Below are 24,077 nucleotides of genomic sequence, written 5' to 3'. Positions count from 1 at the left end.
AACATAATTCAAATTCTGCATTCAGGGATATATCATGGTGATAAGAGTGCTAAAACATCATACTATCTCTGTGCTTATTATGTTATCTGATAGACAATTGGTGGCCTGGTTTAGGGTGATCTCTTCTTTGCTGTGGAGGGAGAGGCCACAAGATCTGACCTCTTCGGGGCTACAGAGAAAAGTATACATGCTATCTGGTGGCTACAGTTGCTCACGTTCACTCAGAGTTGGACTTTGGACAGGTCCAGATAATTTGCTTCGGATATCACCTTATGGTGTTATCTGGACTGACCTTAATGAAGTGGACTGACTTGTAAGGTATGTCAGAAATCATCCCGCCTCATCTACATGGAACTGCTAGGTTAGAGCATCCTTACTTCAGCGTTTAGCGTAATTAGTATATGAATGATACCCAATTGTACTTCTCAACCCCAGATTATGTAGTTGATGCTGTCAATACATCAACCCAGTGTCTGGTACTGTTCAGGTCTGAGTGGGTGTGAGAAAGACTTTGACTCAATCTTGAGAAAAGTATTTGATCCTTTCCACACACAAAGAACATTTTTATATTTGATTTGGGGGAGTTTGCACTTTCCTATTTGAAACTAGTGTGCAAATTGGAGAATGTCACCACCTATAAAGACTTCATGGCATACAACCTGTTTATTGGAGGGTCTCCACTATTTCTGCCAGTCCACTCTGTTCACAGTAGGTGTATTCCAGGTATCCTCAATCAAATGTCATCTGATGGGAATGAGAAATCATGTTTTCTTTTTCAGCCTCTGCTCTCTGCTCTCCCCAGAGATATCTCTGATTCCCATTCTCCTTGTTTTCTGGAACTTGGTTAAGATCAGGCTCTTTTCTGAGATCTACAGATGGGATGGTTGTAGAACCCCTGTTATTTTCAGCATGCTATTGTTCTGGTTCAGTCAGCTTTTGTGACTTTAATGTGTTTTTTTTAAATCTATGCATTAGATTTATTGTTAGCCTCCCTGAGGTTTCTTGGTATTGAATGGTTTTAACAAATCGAATCAATCAAATCCATCCATCAATCCATCCATCCAATAAAAAATACATAAATAAATTTGGGTTGGCATAAATCATGTGTTTATCATTCAAAGAATTATGTACTCATTATCATCTAAAAATACACAAATGACCTCCAAACAAGTTTTAAATTTCCCAGTAACTTATTGCTATCAGAGCTAAATATAAAGCATTTTTTTAAATTAAAAGACAACTTATAATGTAAAACAGTATTTCAGAATGTTGTTTATAAAGAATAATATCACAGCATCTTGTCTTCAAAGCACAGATTGGCAAGGTTTGAAAGATTATGTCTGTGGAGATTCTCAATCATCCAGGTCTTGGTTGTCCGAAAGATATGTTTTCCAAGAGGCAACTGGACTTTCTTGGTTTTTTTCTTTGAAAAAGTTTCCCTTCTCATTCAAGAAGCTGAAGACCTAAACTGAAGAAACTTCTTGGATGAGAAGTAAAATGCTTTCAAAGGAAAAAAAACAAGAAAATATAGTTGCTTTTTGGAAAAAGCACCTTTGTGTTTGAAGGACATCTTACTGTGCAAATGACTTCTTAAACAAAGAATTATTTGAAGAGCAGGTAAAAGTGCTGTGCAAGGATAAAATATGTTATAGGTCTGAAACTAAAAGTTTATAATGTTTAGGGATTTTTTCTTGTTAATTGTTCCCGTGTATTTAGCTTAGGTTTCAGCAAAATAATATAACATTTGGGGGGGAAAATACAACCCAACAGCCCAGCACTGGAGGCTAAGATGGAAAAGATCTCCACAGCCACCAAGTATTTCCCTTTTGTGCTCAGATATGTTGGAACAAAGGAGAGCCAAACACTGCAGAAAACCAACATGCTGAAAGTGATGAACTTGGCTTCATTAAAACTATCAGGTAACTTCCTGGCAAGGAAAGCTACAGTGAAACTTGCACATGCCAAGAAACCCAAATAACCAAAAACATAGTAAAACATTCCATCGGATCCCTTACTACATTGCAAGACAATTTCATTAGACACTGAATGTGTATCAACAGAAGGAAATGGGGGAGAGGTTGTCAGCCATGCAACACAAATACTTGCTTGAATAAGGGAACAGCAAATAACAGTAGAAGTGGCTAGTTTTCTCCCTACCCATTTTTTCATCCTTGATACTGGATTGGTGACCATAAAAGCCAAAACAACAGTCATGGTTTTGGCCAACACACAAGAAACAGCCACTGAAAATGTAATGGCAAAAGTAGTTTGTCGGAGAGGACAGGTCACCTGAGTAGGTTTGCCAATAAAGAGTAGTGCACAAAGAAAGCAGAATAAGAGTGAGGTGAGGAGAATGTATGTGAGATTCCTGTTGTTGGCTTTGACAATAGGGGTGTTATGGTGCTTCAGAAATATTCCTAGAACCAGAATGGTTATTAAGGAAAATGAAAGTATCCCAAGAATTAAACCAATCCCCAGAGGTTCTTCATAGGACAAAAAGTCTATGTTCTTGGGAATGCATAAATTATGATTTTTGTTTGGATAATGATTTTCTTGGCATTGAAAACAATCAGCTGCATCTGGAGGAAAAAAGAACAGCTGTGATTTCTCCAAAGTCTACTTTCTCTTTTGAAATTAAGACCTCTTCAATTGAATGCTGGAATCAGGAAAACAGCTTACTCTAAATTCTTCATGCAGATTACATCAGAATATAGATGTTCTAATAAATTCATGGTTGTTCTGCAAAAATTTCACAAGTGCTACTTTCTATAAAAGTGGGACTGTTTATATCAGGGGTGTCAAACTGCCGGCCCACAGGCTGGATGCGTCATAATGAAACCACACCTACCCCATTGCCAGCAATGGGAAAAAGTTGCAATATTTCATGACATGTCACGTGATATTGTGGGTTTGACATCCCTGTTCTACATTATCTTCAGAGTTCCATTAGCACGCTCCCTGTACTCCACTTTGAATTTCAAAATGCTTGGAGAGTCAAGAAAAAGTATAGGTTTAACATTCTCAGAAATGAAATATGCAGAAGAAATTATTTTGGGGTATCACACAAAAATGAATATAAAATTCTGACTATTAGGGAAATGTACGCACAAATGAACATTATTGTTCAGGAACATCACTGGTTAAAATAAAGTATTACAGAATCAGTGAATACAAATTTTCTTATAAATGTTCTGGATGATTTCTGATTATTTCTATTGATAATGATGATGTTCATGAAAATGCTGATGCTGATGCTGATTTTGCTTTTTGCTTTATTAAAGCTGACATTTAAGGGTTAACTTTTTCTATATTCATAAAACAAAGGAGAAAACAGTACATAGAATGCACACACACACACACACACACACACACACACACACACTGCATCTTTAAACTTGCTCCACTCTGGCTTTGTACCCATTTTGTACATATTTTTAAATTCTTTGAGATTTTAAATATATAAACTTTAAAGATGCAAAATCAACAAAAATGAAATTTGGAAAAAAAGGGAAATTACTAAAATGTCATGTGATCATGACACTTTATCCTCTTGCCAGAGACCAGTGTATATTTTTCTTTAAAATGTAATTCTCCTCTTTGATGATCAGTACACAACTCTCACCATTTATTGTAGATATCTTCCCTTCTGAACATGGAATGCAATCATAACAGCAGAAGGGCTTCCCTTCCTTTTTTCGCTTGCTATATCCAGAATGACAATTGTCATTACAGACAGAAAAAGGCTGTGTCTAATGCATCAATAAATATAATAAGAAATGGTTAGACTCTTTAGTATCAGAGACAGAAGGATTTTTTTGCTTTTGTGGCAAAAAAACTGCATTAGGGATGTAATTAAATTAAATTAAATTAATATTCTAAATCCAAGACTGAATCTGAATTAAAGAACTGAAGATTATTTATTTATACCCAGTACAATTATACCCAGTACAATTTCTTTCTTGTTGCATTTCCTATGACATTTGAGTAAAGTCAGTAAGCATATAGTATACACAAAAATGCAAACTATTATTTTCTTACCATAAGTCATCCCAATTTCCCCTCCTTTGAAACATTTATATCCCATCATACAAAAGTAAAAATAAAACAATGTATTTTTTCTTCAGAAATATTTCACACAGGTTTGAAATAACTGTTCAAGTCACATATAGTAAAAATATATAGTAAAAAGTAAAAAGAAGAAAGAAAGAAAGAAAGAAAGAGAAAGAAAGAAAGAAAGAAAGAAAGAAAGAAAGAAAGAAAGAAAGAAAGGAAGGAAGGAAGGAAGGAAGGAAGGAAGGAAGGAAGGAAGGAAGGAAGAAAGAAAGAAAGAAAGAAAGAAAGAAAGAAAGAAAGAAAGAAAGAAAGAAAGAAAGAAAGAAAGAAAGAAAGAAAAATAGGAGAATTCATCTGCATCTCTTTTCAAAGTTGGGAAAGATCAGAGGCCATCATGCAATTATTCCAAGATAAAAATAAACTGTCAGACCTCTAGAGAACAATTTTTGTATGCTTCTCAAAATTAAAATGCACTGAAAATACTGAATTTGTTCCTTTGTTCCAATTTCTTTACATTATTTCAAAATGTGGGTACTGCTCCAGATATGCATTTAAGTTATACCTGATTAAACCAGTTGTGCCACACAATAGCATCATGTTTGATGGTAAATGCTTGGTTAAGATTAGGATTTTGTGGATCCATTCTTCCAATCTTTACTCTAGCAAAGGACTGATTTGGGAATGTAATCCAATTTATGACATCAAATCCTGCTACTACCATTCCATTCTGGTCAAAAGAGATCTCATCTCCTGCACTGTTGTTGAATGAGACTTGCCTCAGAAAGGAGTGAAGCTAGGATGAAAAGACGCTTATTTAGTTTTGCCTATATCACTTCTAAAATCTATAAATCTTGGAGTGGTTATACATAGCATTATCAAATAAAATAATCTACAATTTAAGGTTAATAGTATGAGTTGGTGGCTGCATATAGAGCACAGATTGAAAGAATGCTTAACAGATACCAGTGCTGCATACAAGAGAAAAAAATCATTATTTACAACTGACACCACAGGAGAGAAATCTTATCTCTATTTTGTGGCAAGGTGGTGAATCTGCAAGTCAGGCCAGAAGTAACACAATGTCTGTGGAATGAAGAGCTGATATAAATGGTAAACTAATTTGGTCATATGATATTCAAACCTTTCTATACTTATTGACATTCCTGAATCTGGCTTGATACAGATTGGCTTTCAATGCAGAAGTCTTAGCATTAGTGGGAATAAATGCAGGATAAAACTGAGTAGTCAGCAATTTAGCCTTCTGAATTTCCGCCTTCCAAATAGAAGCTACCATCTAGAACAGGGGTGTCAAACTCACAATGTCACGTGATGTGTCATGATGTATCACAACTTTTTTGCCATTGACAGCAATAGGGTGGGTGCAGTTTTACTATGATGCATCCAGCCCGTGGGCTGGCAGTTTGACACCCCTGATCTAGAAAGTAGTTGTAGTAATCCAGGTTTGACATAACCAGTACGTAACTCAGAAAGGCTAAACTGTTCCAAGTAGAGCAAGTTTACCAAGCTGGTAATGGACACCATTAGCCATTGAAGTCAGTGGCAAGGCTAGAACTAGGAGTTCCTCAGATTACAGATTTGTTTTTGGGGATGAATTCAATCTAGCCCAGAATAATCTGTTTTTAATTTCAAAAGCTGGAAATAACTTGTTTATAGTCTCTCCATCTCTCTTGGTCAATCTTTTTCTAGAAAGTTAAACATCTGCCCTTATATCAATTAATTTCAATCATGTTAGAAATCTTAAATCTTCAGTCTGTTTACTGATGACTACCACAATGACTAGCACACTTATGAAACTGTCACCTCCTCCCCTCCTGCCTTTCACAAATGATTTGAGGTCTAATGAGAGAGGTTTTAATCATTTTGACAGTGTTGCTAAACTGTTGATCTTTGCTTGTATTTATTACAAACACACCTATTGTTCTCAGGACATGGAATTTTTCTGTTGGCATATGCTTATAGTGGTAGATTACATAGTTCTCACAGGACTTACCTGCCATGGTTGATAATTCAGTTTTATTGTCTTCTCTTCTTTCATCATGATTCTACGTCTGGAGTTTGATGCAAACAATGCACCCAAGGCATGGGCCACCGCATAGACAGCATTATAGATGCTGTAGCTGTGACCAGTCATACTTATTTCAAAAAAGGGCCCCAAAAGGCTTTCCAGTCTCTCCTCTCCAGTGCAGATATCACCCTCAATTTGACCTGAAAAAGTATTGGGGAAAACACAGCGAAAGGCCTGTTCCCAGAAATCTATGATTAAGCCATCTCCTGTTGCACTGGAAGGTTTCCTTCCCTGAATAAACATTTTAAATTGCTGCAGATCTTTAGAATGGATTGCAAAAGACAAAGCACCATGGAGGACCTGAATATCCCAAACCCATTGATAAACAAGTGATTTTATCTCCATCTGGGCAGTAAAAATCCAGACTTTACCCTTTGGTTTGCATAAACTGACTTCTATTTCTGGAAAGTGTAGCACCCATCTCAAAAATATGATGGAATCAGCTTCTCCATAGAAGACCAACACATTGGCTGCACTGCTCATGACTTTTTCATACATTTCAGACCCTTTCCTTATTATATCTTCCTTATAATCCTCGAAGCTTACATTCTCAGGGCATGTCTCTGTGAAAGCTAAACAGATACCTCTCTCAGAAAATAATGGAAGCATGAGCTTCAGAAACATTTCTCCATTATCTTTATCATCAGCAATGAATCCAATCCATATCCATTTGAAATGGAGGAGTAACTGAAGAATTCCTAGATACTGAAGGGTGTCATCTGGAACCATCCGATAAGGGGAAAGGAATTCAGTTTTACCTGTCCTCTTTAGAGTAGAACCATACAGGAGCTACAAACAGATTTAGGAATGAGGTGAGGTGATGTATAGAAATGTCAAATAAAGTGTTGATTTCTGTGAAGTATTGTGAATCAGTGCATTATTATTGTTGTTGTTTTGTCCTAAGATAAAATTATTAACCTAAATATTTCTAGCAATTTGCCATGGGAACTAATACCTATAAATCCATGCTTTATTGCCTGATATATCAATATGATTGAGGAGGCCAATGGTTATTTCTTTGTTTTTTTCTATAGCATGGCCTGGGTCCGGGTTATTTGAGGGAACACCTGCTGCCGGCATCAAACGCCCTTCGCCCAGTGCGCTCCCACAGAGAGGGTCTGCTCAGGGTTCCGCCGGTGAGAGATTGTCGGCGGGTGACACCCAGGGATAGGGCCTTCTCGGTGGGAGCGCCTGCCCTCTGGAACCAGCTGCTGGTGGAGCTGAGAACTGCCCCCGACCTCCGATCATTCCGCCGGGGCCTGAAGACCTGGCTCTTTGAGCTCTCGGGCCCAGGCTGAGGAGAAATTTTTAATTGGGGTTTTTAAGAGTACAGGGTCAATTTAATATTTTTTAATTTGGTTTTTAACTTTTGTATGTTGGATTTTTTAATTCCCTGTAAACCGCCCTGAGTCCTCAGGGAAAGGGCGGTATATAAATGTAACTAAAAGAATGTTTTTAGGGGAAAAAATCTGCTTTCTTTTCTACAACTTTTTTACATTAATTCCATTGATGTGGCACTTAAAAAGGAATAACTGATGAGACCAAAAGTTTAATTCTGCTTTATAGCATTATAGAAAATATGGATATTTATTAATTGTGCTATTGAAAGGTGTTTTTATTTACAATAGCAATAATGTTGAGAATAAATGATAACCTAATGGTGGTGTGGGGATATCAGTGGGTGATAGCTATTGAGAGCTTGATGAAAATAGAAATGGAATTATTAAGCACATTACTCCAAGTAAGTGGCAAAGCAAAGCAACACATAGATAAATATTTGTCTAATCATATTTTTGGGATTTTTAATGAAAAAAATGATGATAATCTTTAATTGTAAACATAATAATAATAATAATAATAATAATAATAATAATAATAATAATAATAATAATAATAATAATAATAATAATAATTCTTATACTTATTTTCCTATACTGTTTCCAGATTCCTCATTCATATATTCTTTTAAACTTAATTATCCTATGCTTTACATACATTTCCAAACATTACTTTTTGTCCCTCTATCCCAACTTAAAACTACACAATTCTGTGTAGTTTTTTAATATGAGAAAAATTTTTCAGATGGTGTTAACCTCTCATTTACCTGTTCATGAAGAGCACGTGATATGATCTGAACTGAGTTGAAACAACTTCATAAAAACACTTATGACATTAATTAGAAGATATTTCTGCCTGCATAAAAATGCATTGCTATTGGGCAATTATATTTATATAATATAAGGGTAAACTGGAACTCCCCATTTTGTTTTATTTCCACATTCTGTACATGCATCCTACCTGTGGAGTCTTATAGATACCCAAAGCATTTGTTATCAGGTGGGAGGTCTCTGAGTGAAGTCCCCCTATGATTGCACTTAGTTTATTCTTAAGGCCACACTCGTAATTGGGAATAAATTTGTTTTTTGTTGAAATAAGTTGCATTGTGGCTTGGTAAGTCAATCTGGCATCAGAGTAGATATCATACATGTGGAATCCCAGGGTGACATTGGGTAAAATGAAGGGATTTTCATTGATCTTTTTTACTGCAAATTCCAAAGCCAAGACGTGCTGATAGTTCTTAGTCACCACACTACAAAAAGATTTCCATCAGTTACAAGGATATATCGTGCTTCATAAATTAGGTCATTTACTTTTTCAATTCATACATTACATCATTTTAAAAATGCAATATTTCCTGAGGTAATCCTCATGATGATCTCTTACAGCAATTTTTAAAGAGAGGTGTAAATACATTTATTGCTCTTTCTAATAAAAAGTGAAATTCTTTAAAACATGTGTAAGAAAAGTTTTTAAGCAATATTTTCTGATTTAAAATGCATTGTTCGGGCGAGGTTTCTTTCTTCCACTTAGTCATAATGCAAAGCTGAATATTTCATAGAATTTTTTAAAAAAGAATACGCATGTCATAATATGAAATGGTATTTATTTGAACACGTGAAAAAAACAAAATGAAAAGGCAAAAACAATGGAAAGAAGTTAAAGTGAAAAACTGAGGGAAAATGTTTGAAGAAAAGACAGCATTATAAAAGTAACATATTCTGAGGTGGGTTGGTTTGTTTTTTGCCAATGAAAGGGAATCATTTATTGAATTTCCACTTTATATAACAGTATATAAATGGCATTTACAATGGACTTTTTAAGATAAATAAAGACCTCTTCAATGCTAATAGAACTGAATGTTGTGCCTTTTGATCTCAAACAAAATGGCATTCACTACATTTTTCTAATTCAAATAATTGCTTTCTTGGGTGCATAGAGTAAATGAACAATGTTGATTTTAGGTAAGGGCAATGCTGTGCTACCTTTGTGAAGTGTTCTAAACACAGGGAATGGATATGCAGCAATAAAATGAACAGAACTTTTAACAATCACAACTCCAGCTTCAATTCCTGCATCACTCTTCTGGACACACAACTGGCCATTTCAAATGTACAAATCTGCTGAAAAAAGTGTTGTGGGGAAAATCTTACATGATTTCTTCAGATGATATTGGAAGAGGTTGTTGGCTGAAGTCTGCTGGAATAGACAAGATGAAGCTTTGAGAAATGATGCCACCAACTATAATGTCTCCTAGTTGATAATATTGATGAAGAATGGGAGGAAGGTTTTGGAATCCACATTTAGTAGCCTTACATGATATCCAGCAAAGTAGCATCAGTAGAAATATCACTAATAGTCCATATGCAGAACAAGTTTTCATTTTCAGTGCAGATGATTTTATTTGAAGATGCTTTTATTTGAAGACAAGATTTCAGTAATGAACATTTGCTAATAATAAAAGTCCTATCATTTCTAAAATCTCGTTTTCCATCTCTGAAAAACAACACCTATTAGCAATTTTTGAATGATAGGTGAGGGAATTGCATTGATACAACCATTCATAATGGATGTTTTGTTATTCTCTATTTTAAATCCAGAGCCAATTTAAAAAGCAGCATCACTAATTGCAATAATTAAACTGTGATTTTAGGCTGTGTTACAATTTTTTACTCTTCAGAAAGAAGTATTTTCTCTCTACTTTGGGTGAAACTGAAATTTTAAAAAATAAATAAGTTCAAAAGATCTAATTCCAGAAAGAAATGTGCAAATGTTTCTGTAATGTATTGGGCTTTGTCTTGCTAAAGGAATATCACGTGGGTTAATTGTTGGAAGGTTGCTCAAGCAGGGAAGCTGGCTATCGACTCCCAGCTCCTCAGACAACCCATCTCCAGCGCTGCCATTGGTTGCCTCTAGGGTGGCAATAGGTTGCTTTAAACTTATTGGCCGCCACCTAGAGGCCAGGGTATAAATTGCTGCATTCGCAGCCCTGTTTCTCAGTTCAGTTCCTGCAACTAAATAAACAATGATCTTTGCTGAATTCACTTGCCTCGTCTCATCATTGAAGCAACGAACCCAGTATTTAACACTGGCAATGAAGGTGGGATCCTACTCCTCCAACTGAGCTGAAGAGTCACTAGGGGAGAGGTCGAACATGCCTGGTGGGAAAAGCAATTCCCCCCCCCACAGTCGGCCTAGCACAGCCACGCTAGCGACCATGCACCCAGAGGACTAGTCCCTGGGCAACGGAGGAGCAGGACAAGAAGAAAATGAGCCCCAGATGCAAAGACCAGCAGAAATGGCCAAGGTTGGAAAGCTGGAAGAATTTGACATAGCTCACCCGGAAAGATGGTCTTCGTACCTATCCAGGGTCGAGAAGTATCTACAGGTGAATCAAGTCACCGAGGACGGCTTGAAGGCCGCTAAGCTCCTGTGTGTGTGCAGCCCAGCCATGTTCAACATCGCGGAGAACTTGTTTGCGCCAACGGCATTGGAGTCCATAACGTTCACAGACTTGAAGAAGAAGCTCAGAGATCACTTTCAGCCCAAGCTGTCAGTAATCGCTTGGCACCATGCATTTGAACAGAGAGTCCAGCAACCAGGTGAAACAGCATCTGAATTCATCACGGCTTTGAGGCAGGCTGCACACCTGTGCCAGTTCTCTGACATCGAGGAGAGGCTACGAGACCAGCTTGTATGTGGTCTCCAGAATTGAGAGTTACAGCAAAAACTCTTCGCCAAAGAGACTCTGTCATTCCCAGATGCACTGAAAGAAATTATGGTGGACAAAGCTGCCGGAGGGGCAGTTTGAGCCATGTGTCCCACCAAAAGAGCACAGCATGAGGAAGCCATCCACCACGATGATGCTGAACACACTGAAGACCCCGAAGTCAACACAGAAGTCGACAAGCTACAAAGACACAACGACCAACAGCGTCACAGCGACAAGCAACAAGAGGCGAATTACAAGGCAGCTCCCTTCCTTAGGTGCCCAGGGTGTGGTGGCCACCACCAAAGCATGAACTGTAAGTTCCGGACAGCCATGTACTGGGCCTGCAGAAAGACTGGTCACATTGTGTCTGTCTGCAGAGGTCACCAGAGGGACCGGCCATCAAATCGCCAGTCGAACATTCTGACCAGCAGAGGTACCGGGGCCCCAGGACAGTATAGCATGGGGTTTTGCTCCAGCCACAGAAGCATTTGCCGTACAGAAGCTTACCGCCCTATTAAGCTGAGGTTTAGTCTTCAGGTGGAGCTGCAAGGGGTCCCCTGCAAGATGGAGCTGGACACAGGCTCCGCCATATCTATTATTTCACTTGAGACATTTAATTTCATCTGTAATCGCAGTAAGAGATGGGCCAAGCTGAGGCCATCTGACATTATACTAACTGATATCCAGAATGCCAGAGTCGCAGTCAAGGGCGAGGCCACATTAGCTGTTAAATTTAAGGGGTTTTCTGGACACCTGGACATTGTTGTAGTAGGGGGTCAGTGAACGTGCCTGATCAGGCTCAATTGGTTTGATGCACTAGGCATCCAAGTAACCAGAATCAACCAGACACAAGTCGTGAGTCTAGCGACAGTATGCAAGGAATTCGCAGATGTGTTTGATTCAGCTCTGGGGACATACACGGACCCGCCAAAAACATTTAAACTACATCCTACTGTAATGCTGGTCAGGATTAAACCACGTAGCATGCCATTTGCTCTTAAACACAAGATAGACACTGACTTAGAAAAACTTGTTGAACAGGGCGTACTTCAGCCAGTAGATGGGGGTGAATGGGAGACCCCAATCATAACACCACTAAAAGCCAATGGTGAGGTCAGAATCTGTGCCAATTACAAATGCACAATTAACTGTGCACTCAAACATCATGCATACCCGGTACCAGTAGTAAGCCACATCCTGGTGTCTTTGCAAGGTGGTACAAGCTCAGTGGGTTTGGACTCTGAGCTTGTCGATCAGAAGGTCAGCAGTTTGGTGGGTCGAATCCCGAGTGCCGCGTAGCAGAGTGAGCGCCTGTTACTTGTCCCAGCTTCTGCCAACCTAGCAGTTCAAAAGCATGTAAAAATGCAAGTAGAAAAATAGGGACCACTACGGTGGGAAGGTAACAGCATTCTGTGCACCTTTGGCGTCTAGTCATGCTGGCCACATGACCATGGAGACATCCTCGGACAAACGCTGGCTCTTCAGCTTTGAAACGGAGATGAGCACCGGCCCCTAGAGTCGGAAACGACTAGCACGCATGTGCGGGGGAACCTTTACCTTTTTTACCTTTACAATTTTTGCAAAATTAGATTTGGCTCAGGCCTACCGACAGCTTCCTGTTGATGAGGCCACAGCCACGGCACAAATAATTGTAACCCACAGGGGGGCGTTTAAAGTAAAATGCCTGCAATTTGGGGTCAGCGTAGCCCCCGGCATTTTTCAAGGCATTATGGAGCGGGCGCTCAAGGGCATTCCAGGGGTTTGCCCCTATTTTGATGATGTGCTCATCACTGGTAAGTCCACTGAGGTGCTAGCAAGGAGGCTCAGAGCCGTCCTTCAAAGGCTGCGCAAAGTGTAGTATTGGAGTCCCTTGAACTGAATTCCTGGGGTTCCGTATAGATGCTGCTGAGTCCATAGTAAAAGCGATTCAGATGGCACCCAGCCCCAAAATGAAGGGAGAGCTTCAGGCATTCCTAGGCCTCCTAAATTTTTACCATGCGTTCCTTCCTAACAAGGCTGCAGTGGAAGAGCTGTTAAATCAGCTCTTGGACAAAAATACTGCATGGAAGTGGACTAGTGTTCACAAAAAAAGTTTTCAGGAATTGAAGGCTCTATTATCTGTTAGTTCAACGATCACTCATTTCAAGGAATTAATGCCAGTATGCCTAGCATGCAACGCATCCCCAGAAGGGGTGGGGGAGAGTGATGGAACTCAAGTTCCTATTGCTTTTTACTCCAGAACACTGTCCTCCACACAGCGTAATTATTTTTATTATTTATTTATTTTATTTTATTAAATTTATATACCGCCCTTTCCCATAGCACTCAGGGCAGTTTACAGGGCATAAAAAACATCAATACAAAAATTAAGTACAATTAAAAAGATTAAACAAAATCCCTAAAAAATATAAAACATATAAAACCCTAGTTAAAACCCCAATTAAAACTCAGCCTGGGCCGGAAAGCTCGAAGAGCCAGGTCTTCAGGTCTTGGTGAAATGATCGAAGGTAGGGGGCAGTCCTCAGCTCCACGGGCAGCTGGTTCCAAAGGGCTGGCGCACCCACAGAGAAGGCCCTCCCCCTGGGTGTTGTCCGCTGGCAATCTTTTACCGGCGGCACCCTCAGAAGGCCCTCCCTGTGGGAGCGCACAGGACGAAGGGAACTTGATGCTGACAGCAGGTGTTCTCTCAGATATCCTGGACCCAAGCCATTTAGGGCTTTATAGGTCATCACCAGCACCTTGAATCTCACCCAGAGGGCAACCGGAAGCCAATGCAGCTCACGGAGCAGAGGTGTTACATGGGAGTAACGGGAAACCCCCATCACAACTCGTGCGGCTGCATTTTGCACCAGCTGAAGCCTCCGAGTGGTCCTCAAGGGCAGCCCCATGTAGAGAGCGTTGCAGTAGTCTAAATGGGAGGTCACGAGCACATGAGTGACTGTACGTAGGGCATCTCGGTCCAGGTAGGGTCGCAACTGGTGCACCAGGCGAACCTGGGCAAAAACACCCCTGGTCACGGCTCCTATATGGTCTTCAAAACTGAGCCACTAATCCAGGAGGACACCCAAGTTGCGAGCCCTATCAATGGGGGGTAACACCTCACCCCCCCATCGTTAATGATGGAATAGTCTGGTTAACCCGAGATGCCGTTATGCACAGCCACTCAGTCTTGGCAGGATTGAGATGAAGCCTGTTTCTCCCCATCCAAACCCGGATCGCCTCCAGGCAGCGGGACATCACGGTGAGGGCATCACTGGGTTGGTTCGGGTTGGAGAAAAAAAGTTGGGTATCATCAGCGTACTGATGATACCCCACCCCAAAACCACGAATGATCTCACCCAGCGGCTTCATATAGATATTGAACAGGAGGGGAGAGAGAACCGACCCCTATCAGCCCAGGAGATAGGAGGAGAACCACCATAAAACGGTACCTCCCACTCCCAACCCCCTGAGATGCCGCAGTAGGATACCAGGGTCGATGGTATCAAAAGCCGCTGAGAGATTTAATAGGACTAGGACAGAGGAATGACCCCTGTCCCAAGCCCGCCAGAGATCATTCACCAGCGCGACCAATGCCATCTCTGTGCTGTGCCCGGGCCTGAAACCCAATTGGTACAGGTCCAGATAATCAGTTACCTCCAGGAACAGGGGAAGCTGATGCGCCACCGCACTCTCAACAACCTTCGCCAGAAAACGAAGGTTGGAGACTGGACGATAGTTGTTTAAAACAGCCGGGTCCAGGGCAAAACTCTTGAGGAGGGGTCTCACCACCGCCTCCTTCAAGGCGGAGGGGAAGATACCCTCATTCAAGGACGCAGTTATTACTGCCTGGAACCAGCCTCATGTCTCCTCCCGGGCTGCAAAAACCAGCCAGGAGGGGCACGGGTCCAATAAACAGGTGGTGGAGATCAGCCTCCCCATAATCCTGTCCACATCATCAGGGGAAACAGGATCGAACTCAGTCCAGATAGCATGCTCAAGACCGTCCTATTCCTCCACATCAGACTCTGCCCAGTCCGAGTCCAAACCGGTCCATATCTGAGCGATTTTGTCCATCAGATGATGACTAAACTCCTTGGCCCAACCCTGCAAGGGATCCTCCCTCACCTCCTGGTTAAGAAGGGAGCAAGTCACCCTAAACAGGGTGGCCTGGCGATTATCTGAGGACGCGATGAGGGAAGCAAAATAATTAGCCTTCGCTGTCCTCATCGCCGCAAGATAAGACCTTATGAAGGTTCTTAACTGCAATCGGTCAGATTTGGATCGACTGGACCTCCAACCGCTCTCCAGACACCGTCTCCGATGCTTCATCTCCCGGAGCTCCACAGAAAATAATGGAGCCCAATGGGATCTGCGCTGGGTCAGGGGTCGCAAGGGTACAACATGGTCGAGCACCTCAGTGGCCGCCCTTTCCCAGGCATCCACCGAGGCATCGGCTGGGCTGTGAATGAGGGCGATGGGTATAGACCCAAGCGCCATCTGGAACCGTTCTGGGTCCATTAGGCGCCTGGGGCGGAACCACCTGGTCGGCTCTGCAGCCCAGTGACGGGGGATGGCATAGCGGAAGACCATCCGCAGGAGATAATGATCGGACCATGACAGGGGGAAAATGGCTGGCAACCCCCCTCCCAGATCTTCCAACCACTGCCCAGATAAAAACACCAGGTCGAGAGTGTGACCCCCCATGTGAGTTGGGCCCTGAATTACCTGGGTCAGGTCCATGGCCGTCATGGAAGCCATGAACTCCCGAGCTAACTCTGACAACCCTCCCAGGGAAGGCAGGTTGAAGTCACCCAGCACTATAATCCTGGGGAACTCCACCGCCAACCCTGAGAGGGTGTTGAGCAGCCCAGGCACGGCTGTTGCCACACAGCTGGGTGCCAGGTATGTGAGCAACAAGCCCATCTGGTCCTGAGGGCCAAATCTCAGGAGGAGGGACTCACTCCCGCCTATCTGGACAATGGTGGTCTCCCACGGACATAAAGTCTCCCGAATAACCACCGCCACCCCACCGCCCCTACCCTGAGCCCGTGGCTGGTGTAGCACACAGAAACCTGGGGGGCATAGCTCAGTCAGAGGGACCCCTCCCTCCGAGCCCAACCAGGTTTCGGTAATGCATGCCAGATCTGCGCATTCCTCCTTGATCAAATCACGAACGAGGGGAGCCTTATTAACAATGGATCTGGCATTAAAATACACCAGCCTAAGCTCAGGGACCTGATCACCCTCATCCCCAGGCAAAAGGGTGCTAACCGGAGGGTTGGAGCGCGCCACCACTTGAAAATAGCGAGGGCGCGATCCCAGATATTGATGTGGCCCTCCGTGCAACCACCTGCTGCCATTCCCTATCGTCGTGGGGATTTGACACCCCACCCCAGCACACGCAGAGCCAGCAGCCTCCACCCCCAACCCCATTCCACCAGAGCCCATAACGGACCCAGACTGAGTGCCGGTTATTAGTTCCCTCCCCTCCCCACTATTCCTCCCCCTCCCTAACCCCTTAAAATAACCAGCTAAAAAACATATGCACAAATTGACAAGGAGGCACTGGCCATTGTAGCAGGAGTAAAAAAATTCCACAACTATTTATATGGCAGGGACTTCACGGTCTTCACAGACCACAAACCGCTATTGGGTTTATTCACTACAGACAGACAGACACCCCACACCTTATCCCCTAGGATTTTAAGATGGTCCATTTTTTTTATTGGCTTACAGCTTTAAGCTAATTCACAAACCCGGCAAGGATATGGGCCATGCAGATGGCCTGAGCAGGCTTCCACTGCCTCAAATCGAACCAGATCCGGCCCCAGCAGCCTGCGTTTTGTCCATTCAGGACTTTCCTACAATCTACCACACTCTGCTGCACCAACTTTGTTCTTATTTCCATCAACTTTACAGCATATTTGGCAATCCATTTCACCAACTGCAGGACAGAGCCAACAACCAGAATGCAGAGCTGGTCTATAGACCATGTCTTTGAAACCTCTATGGACAAGGAGAGGATTTGAAATCATACACAAGTGCTCTGAACAGCTGTCTTTGTAAGGAGACCACAAGAGACAAGTCTCTGGCAGGTTTAGAGCTTTTGGAGACGAGAGAATAACCATCTTGCCCATTATCTTTAGTTCTCATATTTAGTTCTCATATTTCCTTTTTTAATGAATTTCAGAAATTGCTTATAATTAGCCCACAGTTAAGAAAAGTTTATTTTTATAAGAAACCTTTGGATTGATACCTGTGCTAACCCTTAGCAAAAGAATGTTTTAACTGCAAGTTTAAGAACTTAAAATGTACTACCCCAGAAAGACCTGGTGCATAGGGTTCCTTCTTGATTCCTGGCTCTTGCTCAAAGAACAGGGAGCAGCCATGGTTTGGAGGGCCCTTTGCTCAATGTCATGTTGTGACCAGTTGTGCCCTTTCCTGGATAGAAAAGCACTCCGCTCAGTCACTCATGGACTATTATTGCAATTCACCATCCTGTGGACTCCAGAAAAGGGGTGAGCCTCCTGTCTTCTGGCTTTTCAGCTAGCCACAGAAGCATGCAGCTGCAGTGCCACAGAAGCATGCAGCTGCAATGCCACAGAAGCATGCAGCTGTGAGGTTGGTTAGCACTCTAGCAGGCTCCCCCACTTTTTAGTTAATTTTTAACATTGCTTGCCACTTTTAAATTTGATACATGCTTTTATGTTTTAAATGTTTTATTTCTACACCAGTCAGATTGCCTCTGTGAGGGAGAAGGGTAGTTTTAAAACCTTGATAGAAAAAAAAATCATTTGCATAAGCAACAAAAGGATGGTTAAAATTTTGATTTTAGAAAGTTACAGATCGACTAAGGACCCAGATACATAATCTTAAAATAAAATTATGGAATTAATTATAAAGAATACTTCATAAGAGAAAGTGCTTTTGAATTATTTTTTTAAAAAAAAAACATAATAAGATTTTAAAAATTAAACGTCATGGTTCCGACAAATGAAACTCTTCAAAAGAACTCTGAGGCATTGTTTACCTTAAAGAATCTTTTATTTGAGAAACAAAGTATCGGCACTACATAATTGAAACCAGAAACTAAATTCCCCTCTGCTGGATACAAAGTAGCAAAATGCAATTCCCTCCTCCAATAAACAGTCATAAATCACATCCCCAATTAGCTTGAAGCATGGGCTTTCTCCCCAGCCCTCCAGCCCGCCAAAACACTATCAGTTCTGGGCCCAATGTCCTTGGGTTCCCACGACTAAGTTATTATTGTTATGACTAGCTGGACTCTCATCCCTCTTCCCCTTCCCAACATCAACTAATTCTAAAAGCAATAGAGAAAATTGCTGCATTTCCATCTTTTGTCAAAGCAAGAACATTTGATGTTAGCAGCGTTGACATTAAACACTAGAGGGAAACTGAGGGGAATAAATATTACAATTTAAAGAGAAGAGCACAGAATCTTGACTTACAATTACAAAATAAAGAAAAAAATGAATATTGAACATATTGGAGGATATTTTTAAAGAACAGACTTAGCAATTAATTTTCATAGCATCAACAGAGACATCTCCCTGTATGGAGAGACTATATATCAAAAAAAGATTATGGAAGGGGAACAAGTTCTGAAAAGTTCCAGACTTAGTGGAAACTGGATTTACAAATTATAGGCTACAAAAATGACATGGAAAAAACAAAATGTGTGAGATAAAAACAAAATCTGACTGATATTTTAATAATTAAAAGAGATATACAATTAATAAACCAAGAGAATGACCTGGATAATTTTCCTATATTGGATTTACAAGAGACTTGCTAAATTTTTAAATGATCTTATGAGAAGAGAGAAAGAAAAATAGAAAGAAATAAAGTTCTTGATTTTATTTAAATGCACTGTTAAAAAGAAAAGGAAGAAATACACAATTCATTTATTTGACCACAGTTTCTTTATATATTTCTTTATATATTTCTATTCAAATTTTTATTATTTTTTTAATTTCCTTTTTTATTTTTCTTTCTCTTTTTTACATTCTTTCCTTTTATGTACCGTCTACTTTTTCTTTTTATTCTTCTATTTTTTTCACTTCATATTAGCTTTTACTATTGTAATTGTAACTTTTTTATTTTGCATACTACCTTCACAAAAAATTAAACAAACCCAGAATTAGCCAAGGTTATTTCAAATAGTGTAACAGTAGCCTTTAAAAAAGCATTATGTCATTTTTTTTCCCTGGATATAGTGTATTTGGCTTGCTGAGACAGTTTCTTTGCTTCTTCAGTGGTTTCTCCACTTAAGTTTTCCATGGTTGTTCAATTCAGGTCTCACAACAATAATGTACCATTTGGGGAAAAATATAAAACTCAGCAGTCCTGCACTGGAAGCTAAAATAGAGAAAATCTCCACAGCAACCATGTATTTTCCTTTGGTGCTCAGGTAGGTTGGGACAAATGACAACCACACACTGCAAAACACTAACATGCTGAATGTAATAGATTTGGCTTCATTAAAAGTATCAGGTAAATTCCTGGCAAAAAAAGCTACTATGAAGCTGGCAATGGCTAAAAAGCCCATGTACCCAATGACACTGTAAAACATGACAGGGAGTGCCTCATTACATTGCAGAGTAATTTCATCTATTCCTGAGTGCATATCAGCATCTGGGAATGGGGGACTTGTTGATAGCCATACAGTACAGATGCCTACCTGGATAAGAGAACAAGAAATTACAATGGAACTGGCCAGCCCTTTCCCCATCCATCTAGTCCTCTTCATTCCTGGTTGGGTAGCCATGAATGCCAAAACCACAGTGATGGTTTTGGCCAATACTGAAGAAATAGCTACTGAGAAGACTATGCCAAAAACAGATTGTTGCAGGACACACTTTATCTTCTGAGGCTGCCCAATAAAAAGCAGTGCAGAAAGGAAGCAAAGCAAGAGGGAGATAAGAAGAGTATAGGTGAGGTCCCGGTTATTGGCTTTCACAATGGGAGTATTGTGGTGCACTATAAATGTTCTTAATAAGGCAACAGTTATCAGGGAAAAGAAAATGGCACCAATGGCTAAACCCATTCCCATAGTTTCATTGTAGGATAAAAAGGTTACAATTTTAGGAATACAGCTATTCTGATCCTTGTTTGGGTAATGATCTTCTTTGCATTCAACACAGTCAGGCATATCTAGAAAACAGAAGCTTATCCTTAGATACCTAATGTTTGATACTGATGTAGTTCATATAAACATTAATTTTAAAATGTTAAAAGCAATTTTTTACAAGAAAAACCATTCACTTGATGGATGAATCATTTCTACAAGAACCCAATTTTGGATGCCTTATTTGGATTTTACAGAAATTCATTCAACTTTATGATTGGTGTACAGAGTAGTTCTGTCTGTCTGTCTAACTAACTATTTAGCTATCTATCTGTCTAGCTGTCCAGCTATCTATCATTTATCTAAGTCAAACTATATACGGTACCACCCATTATATCTTTAGGCTAACAAAATCACTGCAATCAAAAACTAATGTCAAAGAATTCCAACAATCTGATTTGCATTTGTTTTTGTTTTTTCATGAGTAAATAACAAAATTAAAACTGAAAATGAAATTTACTGAGAAATATAGGCTAAAGGGTAGAATTTTCCTTAAGCTGACATGTGAAAATTCTTATATTTAACAAAATAACAATCAAGTATATTTTCAGCCTCCTATTTTCAATGAGAATGAATTAATAAAAAACAAGATGATTGAGGATATAACAATTCCATTATAAGCCTGAGAAACTTTAATTTGGGGAAGCAAGTTATATGTCCAGTGTGCAGACATGTCAAACACATGACGTCACATAACATTGCTCAATGTTATCAGAGCTTTTTCACCATTGCCAGCAATGGGGTGGGCATGGTTTCCCAATGATGCGTCCAGCCTGTAGGCTGAAAGTTTGACACCCCTGGAGTAATGGCTCATGTCTTTGAGAAAAGCACTTTATCTCTTACCTTCCCATTCAGAAATCTTGCTTTCTGGACAGGGAATGCAGTCATAGCAGCAGAATGGCTCCCCTTCTTTCTTTTGTTTCCTGTAACCAGGTTGGCACTTTTCATTACAAACAGAGATAGGTTCCACCTAATTCATCAATGAGAGTAGATAACATAAACCTTCACAAGGAAAGCTTTAGAATCCTTACAGTCCAAAGGACACATATTACTGGAGAAGTTACAGGGTAATCCAACCTTCTTGGAAATTCACTCATTATTAAAAGGCTTGTCCTTTAACATTAGTTCCAATTCAGGACTCCAATTATTCCCTGAATTGCTTTTGGAATAAGTCGCTTGGAGATGTACACTATTTATTAAATCTTAAAACTGAAGATGGTAATCTTTTACCGCAACCAATATAATATAATGTTATATATTTCATGAAAAACTTTACTCATGCATGTGCATGCACATATGACTGTGTTTGTATGTGTGTATTTGTGTGTTTGTGTGTCTGTGTGTGGTTATGCACATTGCAGGTAGTCCTCAAATTACAACTGTAATGGCAGCTGCCCGATATGCTTGTCACCCAGGAGGATGTTAAGCAAACCATGTTAAGTGAACATGCCCCCCATCCCTTCTCTTTCCAATGCATTTGTTAATCAAATGCACAGGTTATCAATTGCACATGGGTAACTCAGGGGTAGGGAAGACCATGGGGAGAGAGGCTAGTGAATAAACATGATAACCTACTTCTGGCCACCTAAGGCCTCTCCCCACCCACTGATATACCTTATGCTCTGCTTCCCACCCCTTGGGTTCCCACTGCTGCTTCGGGCCTTCTCCATACCAACCCCCTGTCACTGATCACTCACTTACCTTTTGAGGATCTCCAAAGCTGAAGATGTCAGGATAGAAAAGGAGAACAAGCTGGGCCACGTGGTACAAAATTGCCTGTCTCACCTGAAGCCCTTCTAAGCAGAAGTACACTGATTCTGACATCCCCTAAACACTGCTGAAGATGTTACCTAGCCTGGTAATGAAACATTTGCAAACCAACCCACAAGCTCAGAGAACGAATCTTCACCCTTGCCTGTCTTTTTCTTAAACACTGGTGAAGCTGTTTTCCTTTCATTGCTAGATGCTATCCTTCCCTACTGCCCCCCCATTAGCTTTGCAAAACTTACACTAAAGGTAAAGGTAAAGGTTCCCCCACACATGCATGCTAGTCGTTTCCAACTCTAGGGGCCGGTGCTCATCTCCGTTTCAAAGCCGAAGAGCCAGCGCTTGTCTGAGGACGTCTCTGTGGTCATGTGGCCGGCATGACTAGACGCCAAAGGCGCACAGAACGCTGTTACCTTCCCACTGTAGTGGTCCCTATTTTTCTACTTGCATTTTTACGTGCTTTTGAACTGCTAGGTTGGCAGAAGCTGGGATGAGTAACAGGAGCTCACTCTGTTACGCAGCACTCGGGATTCAACTCACCAAACTGCTGACCTTCTGATCAACAAGCTCAGCATCCTAACCCACTGAGCCACCGCGTCCCTAGAAACTTACACTAGAAGAGTTAATTGTTGGGTAGGGAAGGCAACAATAAATCTCTCTTTCTTGCAGGCATCTCGCCTTTTCACAAAAGCATTCTGAAAATGCTTTTGCTAAGAGGAGAAGCATGCACAAAAATTCAAGATATAATGTAAGATCTACAGCAGAGGTCCCCAACCTTTTGGGCACCAGGGACCATTTCCGTGGAGAGAGGTTTTTCCATGGACCTGAGAGTACAAGGTTTTGTGTTCTGCCTACATCCCACGGATGGGGCATTGCTTGTCTGTGCAGATCAGTTGCTGGCATGCTGCAGCCTGATACCAGTACATGGACTGAGGGTTGGGGACTCCTGAAGGCCTCTGTCCTCTTCTCAAAAGTGCTTTCTAGTCTAATGATTCAGTAATCATTAGAATTTTGATTCTGCCTTGAATTTAAGCTCATTTCAAAAGTCCATTTTTAAAATTACTAAATATTTCTCACCAGTAATATTGTCAATTTATAAAATGTATCACCTCTTCAGATATTTTGACAAAAAAAGTTTATTTCTTTATGTATTTAAAAGAAGCTAATTATTATAACTCATTATAAAATAGCAGCAAAATTGAAAATGGACAAAATTAAAAGTTAAACATAATTATCTTTTCCTGACTAGTACCAAATAAATTTAAATGTATTAAATTGTTAATAAATTTAAATAAATAAATAAATAAATTTAATCTGCCAAGTACCTGAAAGCAGCCAGCTAAATTTCAGAAAAAGTTGGAAAGATAGGATATTGATAATATTAGTGGTAGATATTATCTTTACAGGTAACAATGCAGTCTTCCTAACAGCAATAAAGCATTTTTCCCATAGACCACCTGGCAAAATATTCACAAGCAGAAATGTCTACGCATATCGTTCATTTAATTTAAAGTACTGCAAATAATGTGTGTCCCATTAAAAAAATGATTTGCAGAAATATGCATTTTAGAGAAGTCCAGGTGAAAATATATTTTTATGTGTATACCAAGTCCAAAATGTATGATTTGAAGATATAAAAAAAGGAAAATATTTGGTAGATTCATTATATTTGGCAGATACATTATGAGCAATGATACATTTTAGGACAATAATTACATCTTTATTAATAATAAGGCAAGTACCCAAAGAGTGTAAGTTATATCTTACCTGATTAAACCAACTGTTCCAGACAATGAGATTTTCATTCATAGTCAATTTTGGGTCTCTTGGTTCTTGGGAGTTGATCATTCCAACCTTTATTCCCAAAAAAGACTTGTTTGGAAACAAAACCCAATTTATAACATCAAATGCTGTTAGAAATACACCATTCTGGTCAAAGGAAACTTTGTCCCCTATTGTATTGTTAAATGACACTTGTTTTAGGAAATAGA

General features: G+C 40.3%; 1 protein-coding gene across 1 annotated transcript; it reads right to left on the bottom strand.

Annotated features, from left to right (window-relative positions):
* Positions 1-1,677: 1,677 nt before the first annotated feature.
* LOC308678708 (vomeronasal type-2 receptor 26-like) lies at positions 1,678-22,143 on the bottom strand (the record flags this gene model as incomplete). Its single annotated transcript, XM_081345945.1, has 8 exons — positions 1,678-2,508; positions 4,616-4,846; positions 6,065-6,928; positions 8,438-8,729; positions 9,794-9,890; positions 17,037-17,177; positions 21,163-21,289; positions 22,021-22,143. 8 exons carry the CDS (start codon positions 22,141-22,143, stop codon positions 1,678-1,680), a joined length of 2,706 nt encoding a protein of 901 aa, XP_081202071.1.
* Positions 22,144-24,077: the final 1,934 nt, after the last annotated feature.

Source organism: Vipera berus (genome assembly GCF_964194415.1).
Source record: "Vipera berus genome assembly, chromosome: Z".
In the NCBI taxonomy this organism is placed as follows: Eukaryota; Metazoa; Chordata; class Lepidosauria; order Squamata; family Viperidae; genus Vipera; species Vipera berus.
Note: the sequence above shows the minus strand (reverse complement) of the source record. Positions and strands in the feature narration are given on the sequence as shown.